This window comes from Primulina tabacum, chromosome 1, assembly GCF_025594145.1.
Source record: "Primulina tabacum isolate GXHZ01 chromosome 1, ASM2559414v2, whole genome shotgun sequence".
In the NCBI taxonomy this organism is placed as follows: Eukaryota; Viridiplantae; Streptophyta; class Magnoliopsida; order Lamiales; family Gesneriaceae; genus Primulina; species Primulina tabacum.
The window spans coordinates 55,851,027-55,865,891 of NC_134550.1; the positions used below are offsets into that span (position 1 = coordinate 55,851,027).

Genomic DNA, 14,865 nt, shown 5'->3' on the forward strand with positions numbered 1-14,865 from the left:
ATTTAGGCAATAAAATTGACCAACCGCACAACAAACAAAAGGGAAATTCTTGCTTGCTTACATCATTTTAATTTGATGGATATATAAAATTTCTGAGAGCCTATATATAATTAGCATCAGCCACTAAAAAATCGGTGGGGGGAATGTTTTTGTAAAACAGTCCAAATGCACTAAAAAATCATAAAATACTTTATTTGCTGTAATAACGTGTTGTCTTGTTAAGCGAAAGTGTGCAAAAAAGGGAGGTAAATAATGATAATAATAATGATAATGACAAGGGATGAAACTGTGATTTTATCATAAGTGGTGTCATACGTCAACTGATGGGATAAGGAGGATTGTAACTCGGTTCACCGAAATCGGCGAGCTTCCGGGAACGATTCTTGCAAAACGACGGCGCTGTGGAGAAGTGTGGCTTCGGCGGGCCTCTCACCTCTCCGGCCAGCGTCATATCCGGCGGAGCAACCTTCTGACTCCATTTCCGGTTCGAGCTGGGCCGAACCAAGGGGCTTAGACAAAATGCCAAACCCGACGCATTCCTGCTTTGCGCCGCCATCCTCCCTTTGCAGCGCCGCGTAGCTGGTGTCCTCCTCGGTGTCTGCTTCCACGCCTGAGAAGACTCCGACGAGTATCCGCTCGATCCGTCGCGGCAATGCTCGTCGTCCTCCACGTTGGAGGGAGACATTCCTCGGTCGGAGATCCGGTGGGCTCTGTTCGAGTATTCTTCTACAGAAAAGGTCTGGACCTGATTTTTCCGGCGACCGGGAACAATCGTGGAGAACCAAGATCGAGAAGCCGCGCACGAATCGACCGACACGCCACGGTTGGAGACCGGGCCCGTTTCCAAACCCATCTTGTCCGATTTCGATCTGAAAAGCCCGTTTAAAACCGAAGAAAATCTCCCCTTGTTACTCTTCTTGTCCTTCTCTATTGCGACTGCCACCGCTACAAACCCATTAGGACCCACCTGTGGCGTACTATAGAATATTCGATGGTTGCCTTGAATCTGCCACGTGGCTGCAGAATCGGACTTCCGGTGGGAAACATAAGGAGAAACCGATCGAGGGAAGACGAATGGAGGTAGTTGGGCATCCGATTTCCGGCAACCTTGTTGACCCTGTTGAAAAAGGGTTTCTCTCTGAGCTTGAATCTGGGTCGCAATAACTGCGAAGAGGCGTTCCCGGAGACAGGAGGCGCATACCCCGACATTGCTACTCGGGTCAAACGGATGTTTCTTGCACTTCATTTATATATATACGTGCGTTCTTTGATTCGATTACAGTAAAAATATACGTGGGAGGAGGAATAGCAGAGTCGGGGCGTTGTCTTCTTGCTTTGTTTCCCCAGACGGATGAAGAATATATAGAATACAGCTAAGGTTAAGAAAGGACAGGCACAGGGCCCAACTTCCGTCCTGCTCCTTATTTATTTATTTATTTATTTATTTATTTATTATATATTTCTTAAATATACAGATTATAATCGTTAATTTGTTCCTAAACACAACCTCAAGATTCAGGTTTAGTCGGCAAATAATGATGTAAATGGAGAAAAGATATAGGAAAGTAGTACATCTCAATATAGGCAACATGTCTAAAAAGGCTGCATATTTGATAGTGTTTATTTGTTGTTATCGCTACCTTTAAATTAAAGACAAAAATGCAAGTACATGAAGAACTGAATTTGTCTAAGCATCAATTTAGTCTTAAATTTCCCTCATGTTAAATAAAGATAGTGGAAGATTATGTGTTAAATTATGACTGAATCGATAATATTGAAATATGATATAATTTAAGGGTGATTAAGCTCGAATTAGTGTCTCTAATCAAATGGTTGATCTTTAAAAAAAAAATATTGATTTGAAACTTTGAGTAGACTTTAATTGGTAAGAAGCATGGAAAGGATTGGCACTATGCTTTCAGAAATTTATAAATTAATTTGACTTCTTTTTAGTTTTTCGAAAGAATCCTTCAACATGGACAAATATAAAAAAAGATTAGATGTAAAAATAATGAACCTCAAAAGGCAATTTTACAAGTAGAGTGGTTCCAATCTTGGTAAAAACTTGTGTGAGACGATCTAACGGGTCGTATTTTGTGAGACAGGTCTCTTATTTAGGTCATCCATGAAAAATTATTACTTTTTATGTCAAGTGTATTACTTTTTTATTTAAATATCAGTAGGGTTGATCCGTCTCACAGATAAAGATTCGTGAGACCGTCTCACAAGAGAACTATTCAAAATATAATTAGTGATAATGATACTCTCAAAACATATATATACCGTGAACTGAATCGTAGTGTTGATTGTTTTGAAAGTTAAAGATCATTGATCGAGCACATGTTTTTGGTTCAATGAGCTGATGATAATCCAATTCATTTTTTCAAAAAACACAACCGGATAACTAAATCATTACATTTCCATTATTGAGCTGGCAAGGATTATAAAAAAAATTAGTAAAGCATTAGTTAGGCAACATGCACAACTATCGTCATCTCCAACCATATTATAAATATAATGCATGTGCTGCCTCTTTCATTTCCCACTGGCTTTAAGCTTTTGCCTTCATCCCATGATTGTTGTTTAAAATCTTTCGACTCCAAAATATTTGGTAATTTTGTTGTTTTTTTAATTTTTGGTATTCATATATCTTTTTCTATATATTCCTTTAATCGAAGGAGGATAGACGACGAGTCATCTATCCTCCACTCGAGAATTTCAATAAAAAAAAAATGCAACAATTATTTTATAAGATCATTTATTGATGATTGTTGAATTTTTCGATGCATTTGGTTTTCAAACTTCAAACACAAATATCATGGAAAAGATTTGGAAAAGTGTTGCTAAAAAAAAAAAATCAAATTACATGTTTTTGCGTCTAAAATGACTCCTGCTTTATTGATTATCATTAAATGAGATTGTTGAGATACAATAATTATTTTCGTTAAATAGAACAATTGAACTATGGCGTTAGGACTGCTATGCATTTTAAAATATTTAAATTACACCATTAGCAATAGCTATAATTTGTGGTAAAGTGACAAGCATTCGGTCGTATAATTGGTATCAGAACATATGTCATGAGTTCAATTCTCATTGATTGCAAGAAGTACAATTATTAAGAGAGATGTTGTTGAGGTACAATAATTATCTTTGTTGAATAAAACGATCGAACTACAACGTTTGGGTTGTTATATACTTTAAAACGACTAGTTATAAATTTTGATAAACGAATACACATTCGGTCGTACAGTAAAGATTCCATATTTGTCACCTGATTAATTTATTTAATATTTAAACATCGCCTGAGTCAAATTCATAATGGGTTCAATTTCTCAACGGTTTTAATCAGACTTTAATTCTTTTATTATTTTGTTCTTCGTTTTATCGTATTTGACCCGCCATTTGCATGATGTATCTGGGATATTTAATTCGTTGTGAAATGCAAGTGAATGAATAAAGGATCGAATTTCAAATCAGCATATTAATCCTTAGCTCTTAAATATAAATTCGTTGATAATCACAAAAACTCTTGTAAAACCTTCAAGATGTCAAATTTCTAGAGAGCGACATTATATCACTAATATTATGCCTAAACAAATCATCAGTGGGAATGAGCGACGACTCGATTATTTAAAAGTCGACTTTGAATTCCCTATGAACAAAAGTACAAGTGTAATATATTCATCTACAAATACAATATTGAATTTTCAAAAGTATGCATTGCTTTTTTAAAAATTTCAAACATAGAGACTAGGCCATAAGTGACAACATTTTATACAATATGTTATTATAATTAATTAATTATTAAATATTAAAATGTACAAGGTCAACCTTTCATCTGTAATTGATTAAAATCAAAAATTTGTGTGAGACGGTTTCATGAGTCGTATTTTATGAGACGTATCTCTTATTTGGGTCATCCATGAAAAATTATTACTTTTTATGCTAAGAGTATTAATTTTTATTGTGAATATCGGTAGAGTTGACCTGTCTCACAGATAAAGATTCGTGAGACCGTCTGACAAGAGGCCTACTCTTGATTAAAAGTTATTAAATGATAAATTTTGTGATATTTGTTTTGATTTTCTATTGTGATATTTGTTTTGATTTTCTAAAAGTAATCTGGTTTTTGTAATCATTCAAATCTATCAATAAGCACTTCTATAGAATTAATTTACAATTTTCGCAAGTGATCCCTTTAAAGTTAAGTTCAATTATGATTTGCTTGTTCGTAGCCTCGTCTTACGTATATGTACCCATATTTTTTATAAGTTCTGATTGGAAAATCAATATACGTGTAATATTTCGAATATATATAAACGCTTAATTTGCAACTGAGAGCTGATACACGCTGCTATTAAATAAGCATGCATCAATCATGTTAATAAGATGAATCATATCAGACAAACCATATACGCCAATATCTTCCTCTGTTAAGTGTGCATGCACCAATCATGTTAGTAGGACCGTACGATAAGATCGTCATAGAAAATGTTCGTAGATGAATCACCAATCATGTTAGTAGGACCGTACGATAAGATCGTCATAGAAAATGTTCGTAGATGAATCGAACTCATAATCATTAATCAGACATTTATCAATTACATCAACTCGTACATTTCGTCAAAGACTTATTTATTTTTATTTATATATTCATTGAATAATGGATACATTTAAAAAAAATAATACATGAAATATAAAGCAGAGTTTAATAGACCCGGAAAAAACATAAAATTTGTCAAATCAAATGACGATTATCAAATCTATAAATACCAAAAATAAAAGACATTATTTATGTACCGACATTGCGCGAGGCAGAACATTTTTCCCGGCGCGTGCTATTGTACATATATGATAGCATTCTCATTGTCTGATATATTTTTAATTTCGTCAAACTTAATTAATTAAAATAATATTGCCACTAATAATGGATTAATCATAGGTTCACCCGATTATATTTATTGATTTTAAGATACGCTATTTGCGCAAAATACAATTTAAAAATTATGAAGTCAAACATTACAACCAAATGGAAAGTGTTTATGAATTTTTATATATATAGTAGGTTTTTTGTTAGACGGTCTCACGAATCTTTATTTGTGAGAAGAGTCAATTCTACTGATATGCAAAATAAAAAAATAATACTCTTAGCATAAAAAGTAATATTTTTTCATGTATGTCCAAAATAAGAGATATGTCTCACAAAATACGATCCATGATACCATCTCACACATGTTTTTGCCATATATAAAGCAATAGTACTTGGATATTTAAAATTTTGAAGATACGATATGCCATTTTTGGCTCAAACACGAGAATCTCGACTCCATTTATTGTTATTTTTATGCCAATATAATTTACTAATCCGGTGGGTAGAACATTTTTTTGGCGCAGGTAGAATGTCAATATTCCTTTGATCATTGGATGCATGTTACCAAAAATAAATTTAATCCCAATATTAAAGGAAGCAAAATACATTTCAAAAGGTAAAAAATGATATGGTAAATATTGGAAACGCATAGTGCGTCTGTTAGTGTTCCAATATATAGGATTTTTTTTTTATTTCCAAGTCCAAATCAGGGTTTATTTTCATCAATTTTAAATTCTCATTATATATAATTAGAATTTAGTCACTTCTCCCACAAGGAAGAGATGATTGTACTACTCCACCAAATGAGGGCAACACTCCACTAATTCTGAAATGATTAAGGCGGTTAATTTCGGTGCATTTCGATCGCCATAAAACTTCAAACATTAACAGAAAGTGTGTCGGTCCAAGAGGTGGTCGGGGGACTTATCTACTATCTACATATTTAATAAAAAAAAAAAAACAACTTTTATATCCATCTCGATTTAAACACACTTGAGACGGTATTTTTAAAAAAAAAAAAAAATTAAAAAAATGTGACTAATGTTGTTTTTCAAAATATCCCATAGAATAACTGATAAATCACCACAAAGTTATCGTTGAAATTGTCGATGATTGATGATTGATGATACATCTGACACCAAAATCTCACTTTTTAGGACGAGACATCGTGTTCAAAACTCATCCCCCAACATAAAAATAAAAATAAAAATAGAACAATTGATTTTATTTTATCTTACTATTTTATTAAATTTGAGTAGTGTATAGATGTCGTTTTTTATGTCAAGTATATGTTGTAGATAAGACGAGGACATGATTGGTGTACATTGGAGTGAAGTGCGTGAAGGATAGTTTTATAATAACAATAGAGCATCAATATAGAAAGGTTTTTTTTTTTTTTTTTTTTTTTTTGTAAAAACATAAGAATGAGAAATGGAAATGAAAACAAACATTCTCATTTTAATATCATATATAAGCACTTAGCATAGAAAATTTTCACTCATTTTTATCTCATCTCTAATATCCTAATAAATAAATAAGAATCATCCTAGTAGTGCTCGTTTTTAACCCGCCTAACAATTTATATATAACGATAAATATGTGCGGTGGCTAAAAATTCAACGTACAGGAAATAAGCATAATCTTATCGGACCATGTATATTGGAATAAAGTTTCTCGTTTTATCAAGTACAATTTTACAAGTAAATTTTAAACTTTGGTTAAAGAAGACATCACTAATATTCCAAATCTAATTTTAACTGCAATTAGGATAGATTATCAGTTCTGCCACAAACTTTAACGACTGACAGTCTCACGGTTCCAAGAGCAAAGGAAAAACCCACATAAATCCACAAGTTGTAAGCAATATTTTTCAAGTTTTTTTAATAAAGTGGACTGATTTCGCTTCATCGCACAATTTTGGTTTTCGTAACACACAGTACACATGAATTAAAAGAAATACTGCTCAAGACACTTTACTACTGAATCCAATGAATTGAAATATCCTTACATTCACAGACAAAATTCAATGTAGAAAGAAAACTTTACATAATAATTAACCAACAAATAAAATATGACAACGTACTTAACATAGAAATTCAGTTCGTGATATCAACAGGCACATCCTCCGGACTGCTGTTGCGAAAGAGATGCATTCGCGTTGTTAGATTTGAGGTTGACATCAACCATGTCTTCTTGCTTAGTGGATGATAGAGTTTCCATCCCAGGCAAGGCTGCTGCAATCTTCCTGAACAGCGCCTGATATAGCAGGAAGATGTAAATATTGAAGGGCGACTGAAGTTATTTATCAGAAGAAAAATGGTTTACAATTCACCTTTATGTTGAAGCCAGCTTTTGCGCTAGTTTCAATAAACATGACATTAAGGTCACGAGCTTTGGCTTCTCCTTCCTCTATTGAAACTTGCCTGGAAATAGGTACCATGCGATGTATTACTGAAGTTACATTTGCCACGTGGATTAAATGACAGATGGAAGTGATATTGAATAAAAAAATTTCAGTAAATTAATCCAAGTATTGCCACATGAAGCGTAAAATATAGTCAGGCCGGAGTGTGATTATTTTAACAAAACCTATTCCCACTGCACTCCCGTGAGGGGAATTTAATCACATTTTTTCCATTTGGGAATGCAAATTAACAGAGTGAAAATCGTGCAAATGTCTGTCCTGTGTGTGGCATGGTGTTGGACTTATAAACTCCAATTTTTTTAAAAAAAAAATCACTAGAATTGTCCGGCTAGAGAGACGGTATCAAAAATATTTTTTAGGGTAAAATGGGTTCATAAAAATAATTTGATTTCTTCTTGCATTCGCCACCGTGCTCTCTCACAATTTTCCAATTATTCCTCACTTTTCACACCAAATGCACTACTCTAACTTTCTCTCTGTCTTTACACCCCAACCCATACCATGATCCTCTACGGATTTACTAAATCACTCAAAGTGAAACACCACCAGAGTAATTGGGTAAGTGAATCTCACTTTGCAATGTTTTTCTTCTTGAATAATCTTATCAGGCTTTTAGCCTGTGTTTGAGTAGGTACACGATTTCAATATTTCACGTCGACAGGTTTTCTAGTGCATCCAAGGGGTTTGAAAGATTGTCTGAACAAACAGTTGACAACTTTGGGTGCAGCGAAATTTATTTCTTTTTGACGCATTAGAGTGTGGTGCGCTATTGTGATTTGTGGGTAGTCAGCCAATAGCCACCTGCTTATGGTTGCATTTTAAACTCTTGAAGGTACTCAGCCCAACAACAACACTAACCACAGTGACATAATGAGCTATAACCATGATCACAGCCCCATATTCAATTGGTTTTCCGGACACTAAACCGCCTTCCAGTTGACTGGTTCCTTCACTTGCTTACAGTTGCATTGTAAAAAACGTAAAATCTTGAAGGTACTCAACCAGTCAACGCTAGCGGAAAATTGACCGCAATGAAATTTTGAGCTATAACATGATCACCGCCCCATATTCAATTGGTTTTCCAGTCACTAAACCGCCTTTCACTTGGCTGCTTCCTTGCCCAAACCCACCTCCCAATGACTGACTTTTGTTTTAAATGGTAGTCGAGGATAAAGCATCCAAATTTTCTGATGGTTCTTAGTTCTTTGCTTCTAGCTTATTTTGAGGAAGGTGTAAGGTAATGGAATACAATAAAGAACACAAAAGAGAATGGATGACTTCACTACACTGAGTTTGACATAACATATATATCAAATTTTCAATTGGAACCAAAAACTCAACCAAAGCATGAATGACGAATTTTCTAAGTACCAATGTTACTTGCTTTGCACCTTTATATAGACAGCCTTCATTACTATTAAGACCACACGTCACTAAAAATGATTTCGATGTCCAAGACTGAGCAACGTGTCAAAGTTTCAAGCGCTCCATGATCAAGTCCAGAGCATGAATAATTACAAAGTTTGTCATGATTTCTTAAGGATCAAAATGTCATATAAAAATTTCAAGAAAATGAATGAACCAACTGTTAACTGAGAGTCAAATAGGAGGCCATAAACCTGATTGATGGTCAAATAAAATACGCCAAAGACAGTCGATTTCCTAAAGGAGTTTAAATTTCAACATATACACTGCAGCTAATTAGATTAAAATCTCGAGACCCTTTCTATTGTGAAACAATAAAATTGTTATTCCAAAAATAACGCTTTATCAAAAGTAATAAAATAAAAATAGGCATGATAATCAGAATGGATAAATCTACATAATAATAATATACAAGGAAAAACAACAATTAAAGAAGAGAAAAATGCAGACACGTCTTTACCTTTTATCCACCAGGTCAGTTTTGTTACCGACCACCACAATGATAACATCACTTCCTCTCTCAGTGCGAACCTCTTCAATCCATTTTGAAGTGTTAAGAAAGGACTGTCTGCCTGATAGATGGTAAATAATCATCATTATCAGAAAAATGGAGCTATATCACACATGACGAACTAGAAGAGACAAGGATCACAAAGAACTGTCGGACATTAAAAAAAACACTTCAACCACACGCATATAGCAATTTCTTAAAATCTATACTATATTGTTAGATGAAGGACCGTACAGCTACAACGATTATATTTGGTCTCCAAAATGTAACAATTTTTTCCCCCAAATACCCCTCCCTATATATCCTCGTTTCTAGGGAAAATAAAACCTAGTAATATAAAAGCTCAACATAACATTTGATGGGGAAAAATGGGTATTTTGACATAATTACATTTTACATGTAAATCAACTACTGAGAATTATATTGTATATTAAAAATATAATATATACGCACACATCATCACAAGCCAAGAATCGCAGGTATCAGACAAGCCATTATTACAAAAAAAGGCAATAGAACACCATACTTGCAACATCGAATACTATAACTGCAACAGAGGAGTCCCTTATGTAGCTCGGAATGAGGCTCCTAAATCTTTCTTGTCCTGCAGTATCCCTAAACAAGCCAGACAACGACACGATTATCCATCCAGATTAAATAAATAATATGTAGATTAATCTGCAGACCTAAACAAAGCAGTAAATGTAATTGACGCTTTATTTGTCTAACTCCTAAGTGGCAAAGAGTAAATTTATAACAATGCGATCTTGTTAAGAGACCAGTCAAGAATAACATCTTACCACAGTTGCAAGCGTACGGTTCGATCTTCGAGATACATAGTCTTCGATAGAAAATCAATACCTATAGTAGCCTAGACAAGAGCAAAATTCGATAGCACTTCAATGACTAGTGAAATAATATATTTGCTATACCCAGTTATTAAACACTAGAAAAATGAAAACAAAAATTGAAAATTTCAAACTAAGGCGCCGCAAACTCATCTGGGTCAATTTCAAAAACAAGAACATAGAGTGATGATCACATTATCATTAAAACTGATGAAAAGGTAATCTGATTGCAAATGCAAATTGAATCAGATCTTCAAAGCTCTCGCTTTTTTTAAAAAAGTAAAAATTCAAATAAATCGACGCTTCCCTCACCTGATAAGTATTATCGAATTTATCGTACATGAACCGAGTAATGATGCTCGTTTTTCCGACAGATTGATCTCCCAAGAATACTAACTTGTACTTTGCTAAAGCCGAAACCGGAGCCATGAGTTGAATTTAGGTCGATTGAATCATAAACTGGATCAGATTGCCGAACTAGGATCGACGGAAAATAATTGGAGAATCAGCCGCGGAATTGGATCCGGTATGTATAAATTTGTAGGACTCGACTATTTGCGCGTTTGGGTTTTTCCAAACGCGTGGGCTTGCATACGCGCTTGTGCTTTAGAGGTTAGTCTTTAGGTGAAATAAAGTCATTAATACAAGTGATTTTTTTAGCAAATTTTTTTTATAGATATAGTAAAATTAAATATAAAAACACAACTAATAGTCAGCTGCTCGTAGTCAATAAATCCGAAATTTGAGTCAATATCTTATATTCGAGACTCAATAATATATTTATATATATATATAGTTACAAATTATTCATTTATTTATTCTGATTAACTATTTTAAATTGTGTTCTACTTTTTCTAATTTCAAATTCGTGAACGTTTTCAATATATATTAGTAATTTACTAGTTTTCATCAAAATGATGAGTGAGATATTTAAAAAAAAATGTTAGCATCTTAAAAAACTAGAAAACAAGAATTATATTTACAGCCAGCATCAACAAGAAAATAATCTGGAAACAAGTGATATAAATATAAGATAATTTGATAAATTGGTTTAAGATTTATATTGTTTTTATCTTTTTATTTTATTATTTATTATTCTTATTTGTAAAAATATATTAAAAATGAAAGAATTGTTATCGAGTAGTAGTTTAATTAATTAAATAAATAAAAAATGTTGTGTTAAATATTTCGATAGATAAACTTAAAGATAAAGGCCATTATATAAATATTTTAGATAAACAAAAAAAAATTTGAGAGAGGTGGGGCGGGGCTGAGGCTGAGCCGAGGAGATTCGGGTCACCCCTCACCTTGGCTCCGTCTCTTGCAGTGACAAAACAAGAGAACTCAGTCACTAGTCACTACTCACCCTTCGGAAGATGGCGTTTTCTAAGTAAACTATTTTCACTCAAATATAATTTTGAACTGAACTTTTCGGAAAGTTAGGTTATTATTGAACTATAAATTTGCAAATGGAAATATTTTTCTCGTTAGTTTTGACAAGAAAATCCTCATATAATAATTTTTTTTAATTAAAATTATACTATTTTCGTTTCCTCGTAAATAATTATTATATTTAATTCTACGAGAAAAGAAATTATTGTTAATGATTAGTTTTTGACATGATGATGTACCCGATAGATTAGAAGCCACTCTTCTTCCATTGAATTATTTCTCAAGAAAATTAAAGTAACTAGCTATGGATTAATGTCCAAGGCCGCTTCATTGATTGCATCGCCATGTATAATAATATCATATCATTACAAAAATAATATTCCACCAACAAATTGCAGTCTATATTTCAATATAATTTTCAAATTTTATTCGAGAGAAGAGTTCTTTATTCCAAAGTCTTTAATTTTTTCTTTATAAATATATATTGCATACTTGAATTTTCACTTATATTACACAAATAAATCAACGCCATTAAATTAAATAAAAAATACTAAACACCATAAATTCACGGTAAGAGAATAGGGTAGACTGACTTATTTTTTGAGGTATTAAAAATATAATTTTTCTTCTTTTTTTTTAATGACAAAACAACTTTTTGATACAAATATCTACGAAAAATGATGATTTGATACATCGTAATGATAAAATCCATCCTTGTATTGCAGTTGCAGTTGGTTCAATCCGAAGAACCCGCTTGAATGATACGCATAACCGAAAGCGCCACCGCCGAAAGCTGAAACGAATCCTTATTCCTCTTCGTCAATGGCGAAACTACACCTTCCTTCTCCCCAAACCCATCCTCACAGGTCGTCGCGGCATCCATGATCGAACTTATCTGGATATTAGCGTCGTCGAAACGCTTGCTGTTGTAATATTTCATGGCCAGTTTGACGGTGGGAATGGCATCCGAGTAAAGATCAAAGCAATCATTCAAACACTGCCTCACATAAGGATCCCATTTCTTGTTTTTCAGCAACTGTTTGATGTTGCAACGGGTATCGGTGACGTTGTACCTGACGAGCCGGATGGAGATCATGCCGAGGCCTTGCAGGGCAGCGCATTGGCTGGCGGGGGCTGCCTGCAGGGAAGTTTTGCAGAAACTGTAGTTGATGTTCGGGTCGTTTTTGGAGGAGGTTTGGCATGCCGAGTGGATTAAATTCTGGGATTTTGCGGCATGGATTGTGATCAGGATTGCGAGGAAGAGGGTTGAAGATGTGATTGAGATGAAAATCTTCATATTTTCCTTTGTGTTTTAGTGGCTTTTTTTCCTTGGTGATTATTTCTTGTTATCAATCTACTCACTTGCATTGTTGCGTGAGATTGTTTGTATATATAGAGCAGCTGGCGTATCGATACACGTCATACACTTTAATATAAAATGACAATTAGGAGCTCAACTTGCGTAAAATTATTGCAATTAGTTAATTTTAATTTTTGAGTTTTAAATGTCGAAAGGATTAATTTTTTTTAGAAAAATAATTTATGGATTTTATGTAAAAAAAATTTCCCAAGAAATGAATTTGCAAGGTACAAAGGATAAGTGGTTTTCAGAAAACCAAAAATATTAAAGTACAATTTTTTCTTATAGTCCTCTTTTCTTTTCTTTATTTTTTTTTAAATACAATATGGATAAATAGATAATATATTAAATAATATTTAAAATTGCGTAGGTTTTAGGTGTGTCATGTTTTTTTTTTTTTTAAAAAAAGTAATATCGCTAATTATAAGATATTTCAAGATTCTTGAGTTGGGACAAAAATCAGACAAATAAATCAGAATATCTGCTTTATTGTACTTACTTTTAATTTTTTTTAGATTAGATATGTAATTGAATTATTTGTCTTATTTCTCTTAGAAATGTAAGTCCAAACACACCAGTACTCTTTTTCCACAATCAAAAGTCACGGTCCAGTTTATATTTTGTGGTTTAAATTTGTTTTGGTGCTGATGTTGATGTATTCCATCCTAGTGTGTGTGTGTGTGTGTCAAATTAATTTGAGAAACAACTCAAAACTCTTTCTAAAATTTCTGAAAAATTTGCAATAAAAACTCAAAATAAATCCCATTATGGGCATAGGTTAAACATGTGTTGCCGGGTGACATATTTATACTTATTCCAGCTCAACAAAATCGTTTGAAGAAATTATGAATAACATCTTAGGATTCTGACAAACATATCTTGAAACTTTAAGGCAGGCTCTATTGTGACTTTTTTAACAGATAATTAACAGGTGTTATTTCAATATGTAAATCCTCGATAACTACTCATCATTTTTCTAGTGTGTGTTAAATAAACCTCCAAATTAATACAATAGACTGTAAAATCACGTTAGTGAGATAAATCATACTACGGCACCGAGCAACGCTCGAAAAGATGTTGATAATGAAAATCAAACTCATGACAATAGTCAAGCTCTCACCTAACCAACTAGGACACCCCTTAATGGTAAATAAGACGTACATGTTTCTGATTTGATAGAAAGTGTGTGTTTCAAGAACATTGTTTTGATCCAGTCGAATAGATCTTACCCTTTGGGTATTGAGTTGATCTAATGTCATACAATATACCATACCTGATTTTTCATATGAAGTTATACATTGTACAACGTGAAAAATCACATATGACATATTACATGTCACTAAATCAAGCCTTAGGGCATTACCCGAAGGCTATGATCGAATAAATCTATATTGATCGCTTACTTTAAAAATAATCTTGTGGTAAACTACTTTTATTTCAATTATACAAGTAATTTTTCTCCAAATTAACTAAACGAGCATCCATCAAAAGGAATTACATCATTTGTTAGCATAATTGGGACCCTCTAATATTTCTTGCTTGTAAGCATCTACCAAGCCATGTTGATGCTGAACACACAACGTGGACTATAGCATTACATGGTTCCATACCTAAAGCATGGGTTTCTTTACTCAAAATAGTAATAATAAAGCATGGTTTCTCAAACCTTTAAAGCTATCATTACTTCATCCCTAATAACTAAATAATTAAATGGTAGTGGATCTTTTTTTATGCCATGATTTTTTACAAAAATGTACCTGATCCATATATGTCAGCAATGTCCGATACTACATCAATATTTATTGGTATCATTTCATCGTTTTTGGATGTTACATCAACGTTCAGGTGAAAAATGATTAAAATGGGAAGAAAAAAGTGCAAAATATTATTATATTAAGACATAAAATTGACCAAAAAACTAGACCAGAAATGAAAATATGTAAATTACACGACAAAAAAAATATAATTTTCATTTTTAGCTTCTCTCAACTCCATAACTTTAGTTTTTTTAAGCATTTAAAATAACTGTAA

At 33.1% G+C, this 14,865-nt stretch overlaps 3 protein-coding genes across 3 annotated transcripts; all 3 read right to left on the minus strand.

Moving 5' to 3' along the window:
* Window positions 1-229: 229 nt before the first annotated feature.
* LOC142520096 (uncharacterized) lies at window positions 230-1,408 on the minus strand. The gene has a single exon (XM_075623073.1). The coding sequence runs from the start codon at window positions 1,244-1,246 to the stop codon at window positions 317-319; it is 930 nt and encodes a 309-aa protein (XP_075479188.1). The 5' UTR covers window positions 1,247-1,408; the 3' UTR covers window positions 230-316.
* A 5,412-nt stretch (window positions 1,409-6,820) lies between these two features.
* Window positions 6,821-10,675, minus strand: LOC142551962 (ras-related protein RABH1b). Its single transcript, XM_075661502.1, has 6 exons — window positions 10,395-10,675; window positions 10,035-10,105; window positions 9,761-9,849; window positions 9,184-9,295; window positions 7,206-7,296; window positions 6,821-7,129 (listed from the first exon to the last, which is right to left on the minus strand). Exons 1-6 carry the CDS (start codon window positions 10,509-10,511, stop codon window positions 6,983-6,985), a joined length of 627 nt encoding a protein of 208 aa, XP_075517617.1. The 5' UTR covers window positions 10,512-10,675; the 3' UTR covers window positions 6,821-6,982.
* A 1,268-nt stretch (window positions 10,676-11,943) lies between these two features.
* On the minus strand, window positions 11,944-12,838 carry LOC142520107 (putative invertase inhibitor). The gene has a single exon (XM_075623083.1). It carries the CDS (start codon window positions 12,769-12,771, stop codon window positions 12,211-12,213), a length of 561 nt encoding a protein of 186 aa, XP_075479198.1. The 5' UTR covers window positions 12,772-12,838; the 3' UTR covers window positions 11,944-12,210.
* Window positions 12,839-14,865: the final 2,027 nt, after the last annotated feature.

Coding starts and splice junctions, on each gene's coding strand:
- LOC142520096 (XM_075623073.1), bottom strand. CDS start 1,246: ATGAAGTGCAAGAAACATCCGTTTGACCCGAGTAGCAATGTCGGGGTA.
- LOC142520107 (XM_075623083.1), bottom strand. CDS start 12,771: ATGAAGATTTTCATCTCAATCACATCTTCAACCCTCTTCCTCGCAATC.
- LOC142551962 (XM_075661502.1), bottom strand. CDS start 10,511: ATGGCTCCGGTTTCGGCTTTAGCAAAGTACAAGTTAGTATTCTTGGGA. Junction 10,106..10,394: donor AATTCGATAATACTTATCAG/GTGAGGGAAGCG, acceptor GCTCTTGTCTAG/GCTACTATAGGTATTGATTT. Junction 7,297..9,183: donor ACTGACCTGGTGGATAAAAG/GTAAAGACGTGT, acceptor ACCTATTTCCAG/GCAAGTTTCAATAGAGGAAG.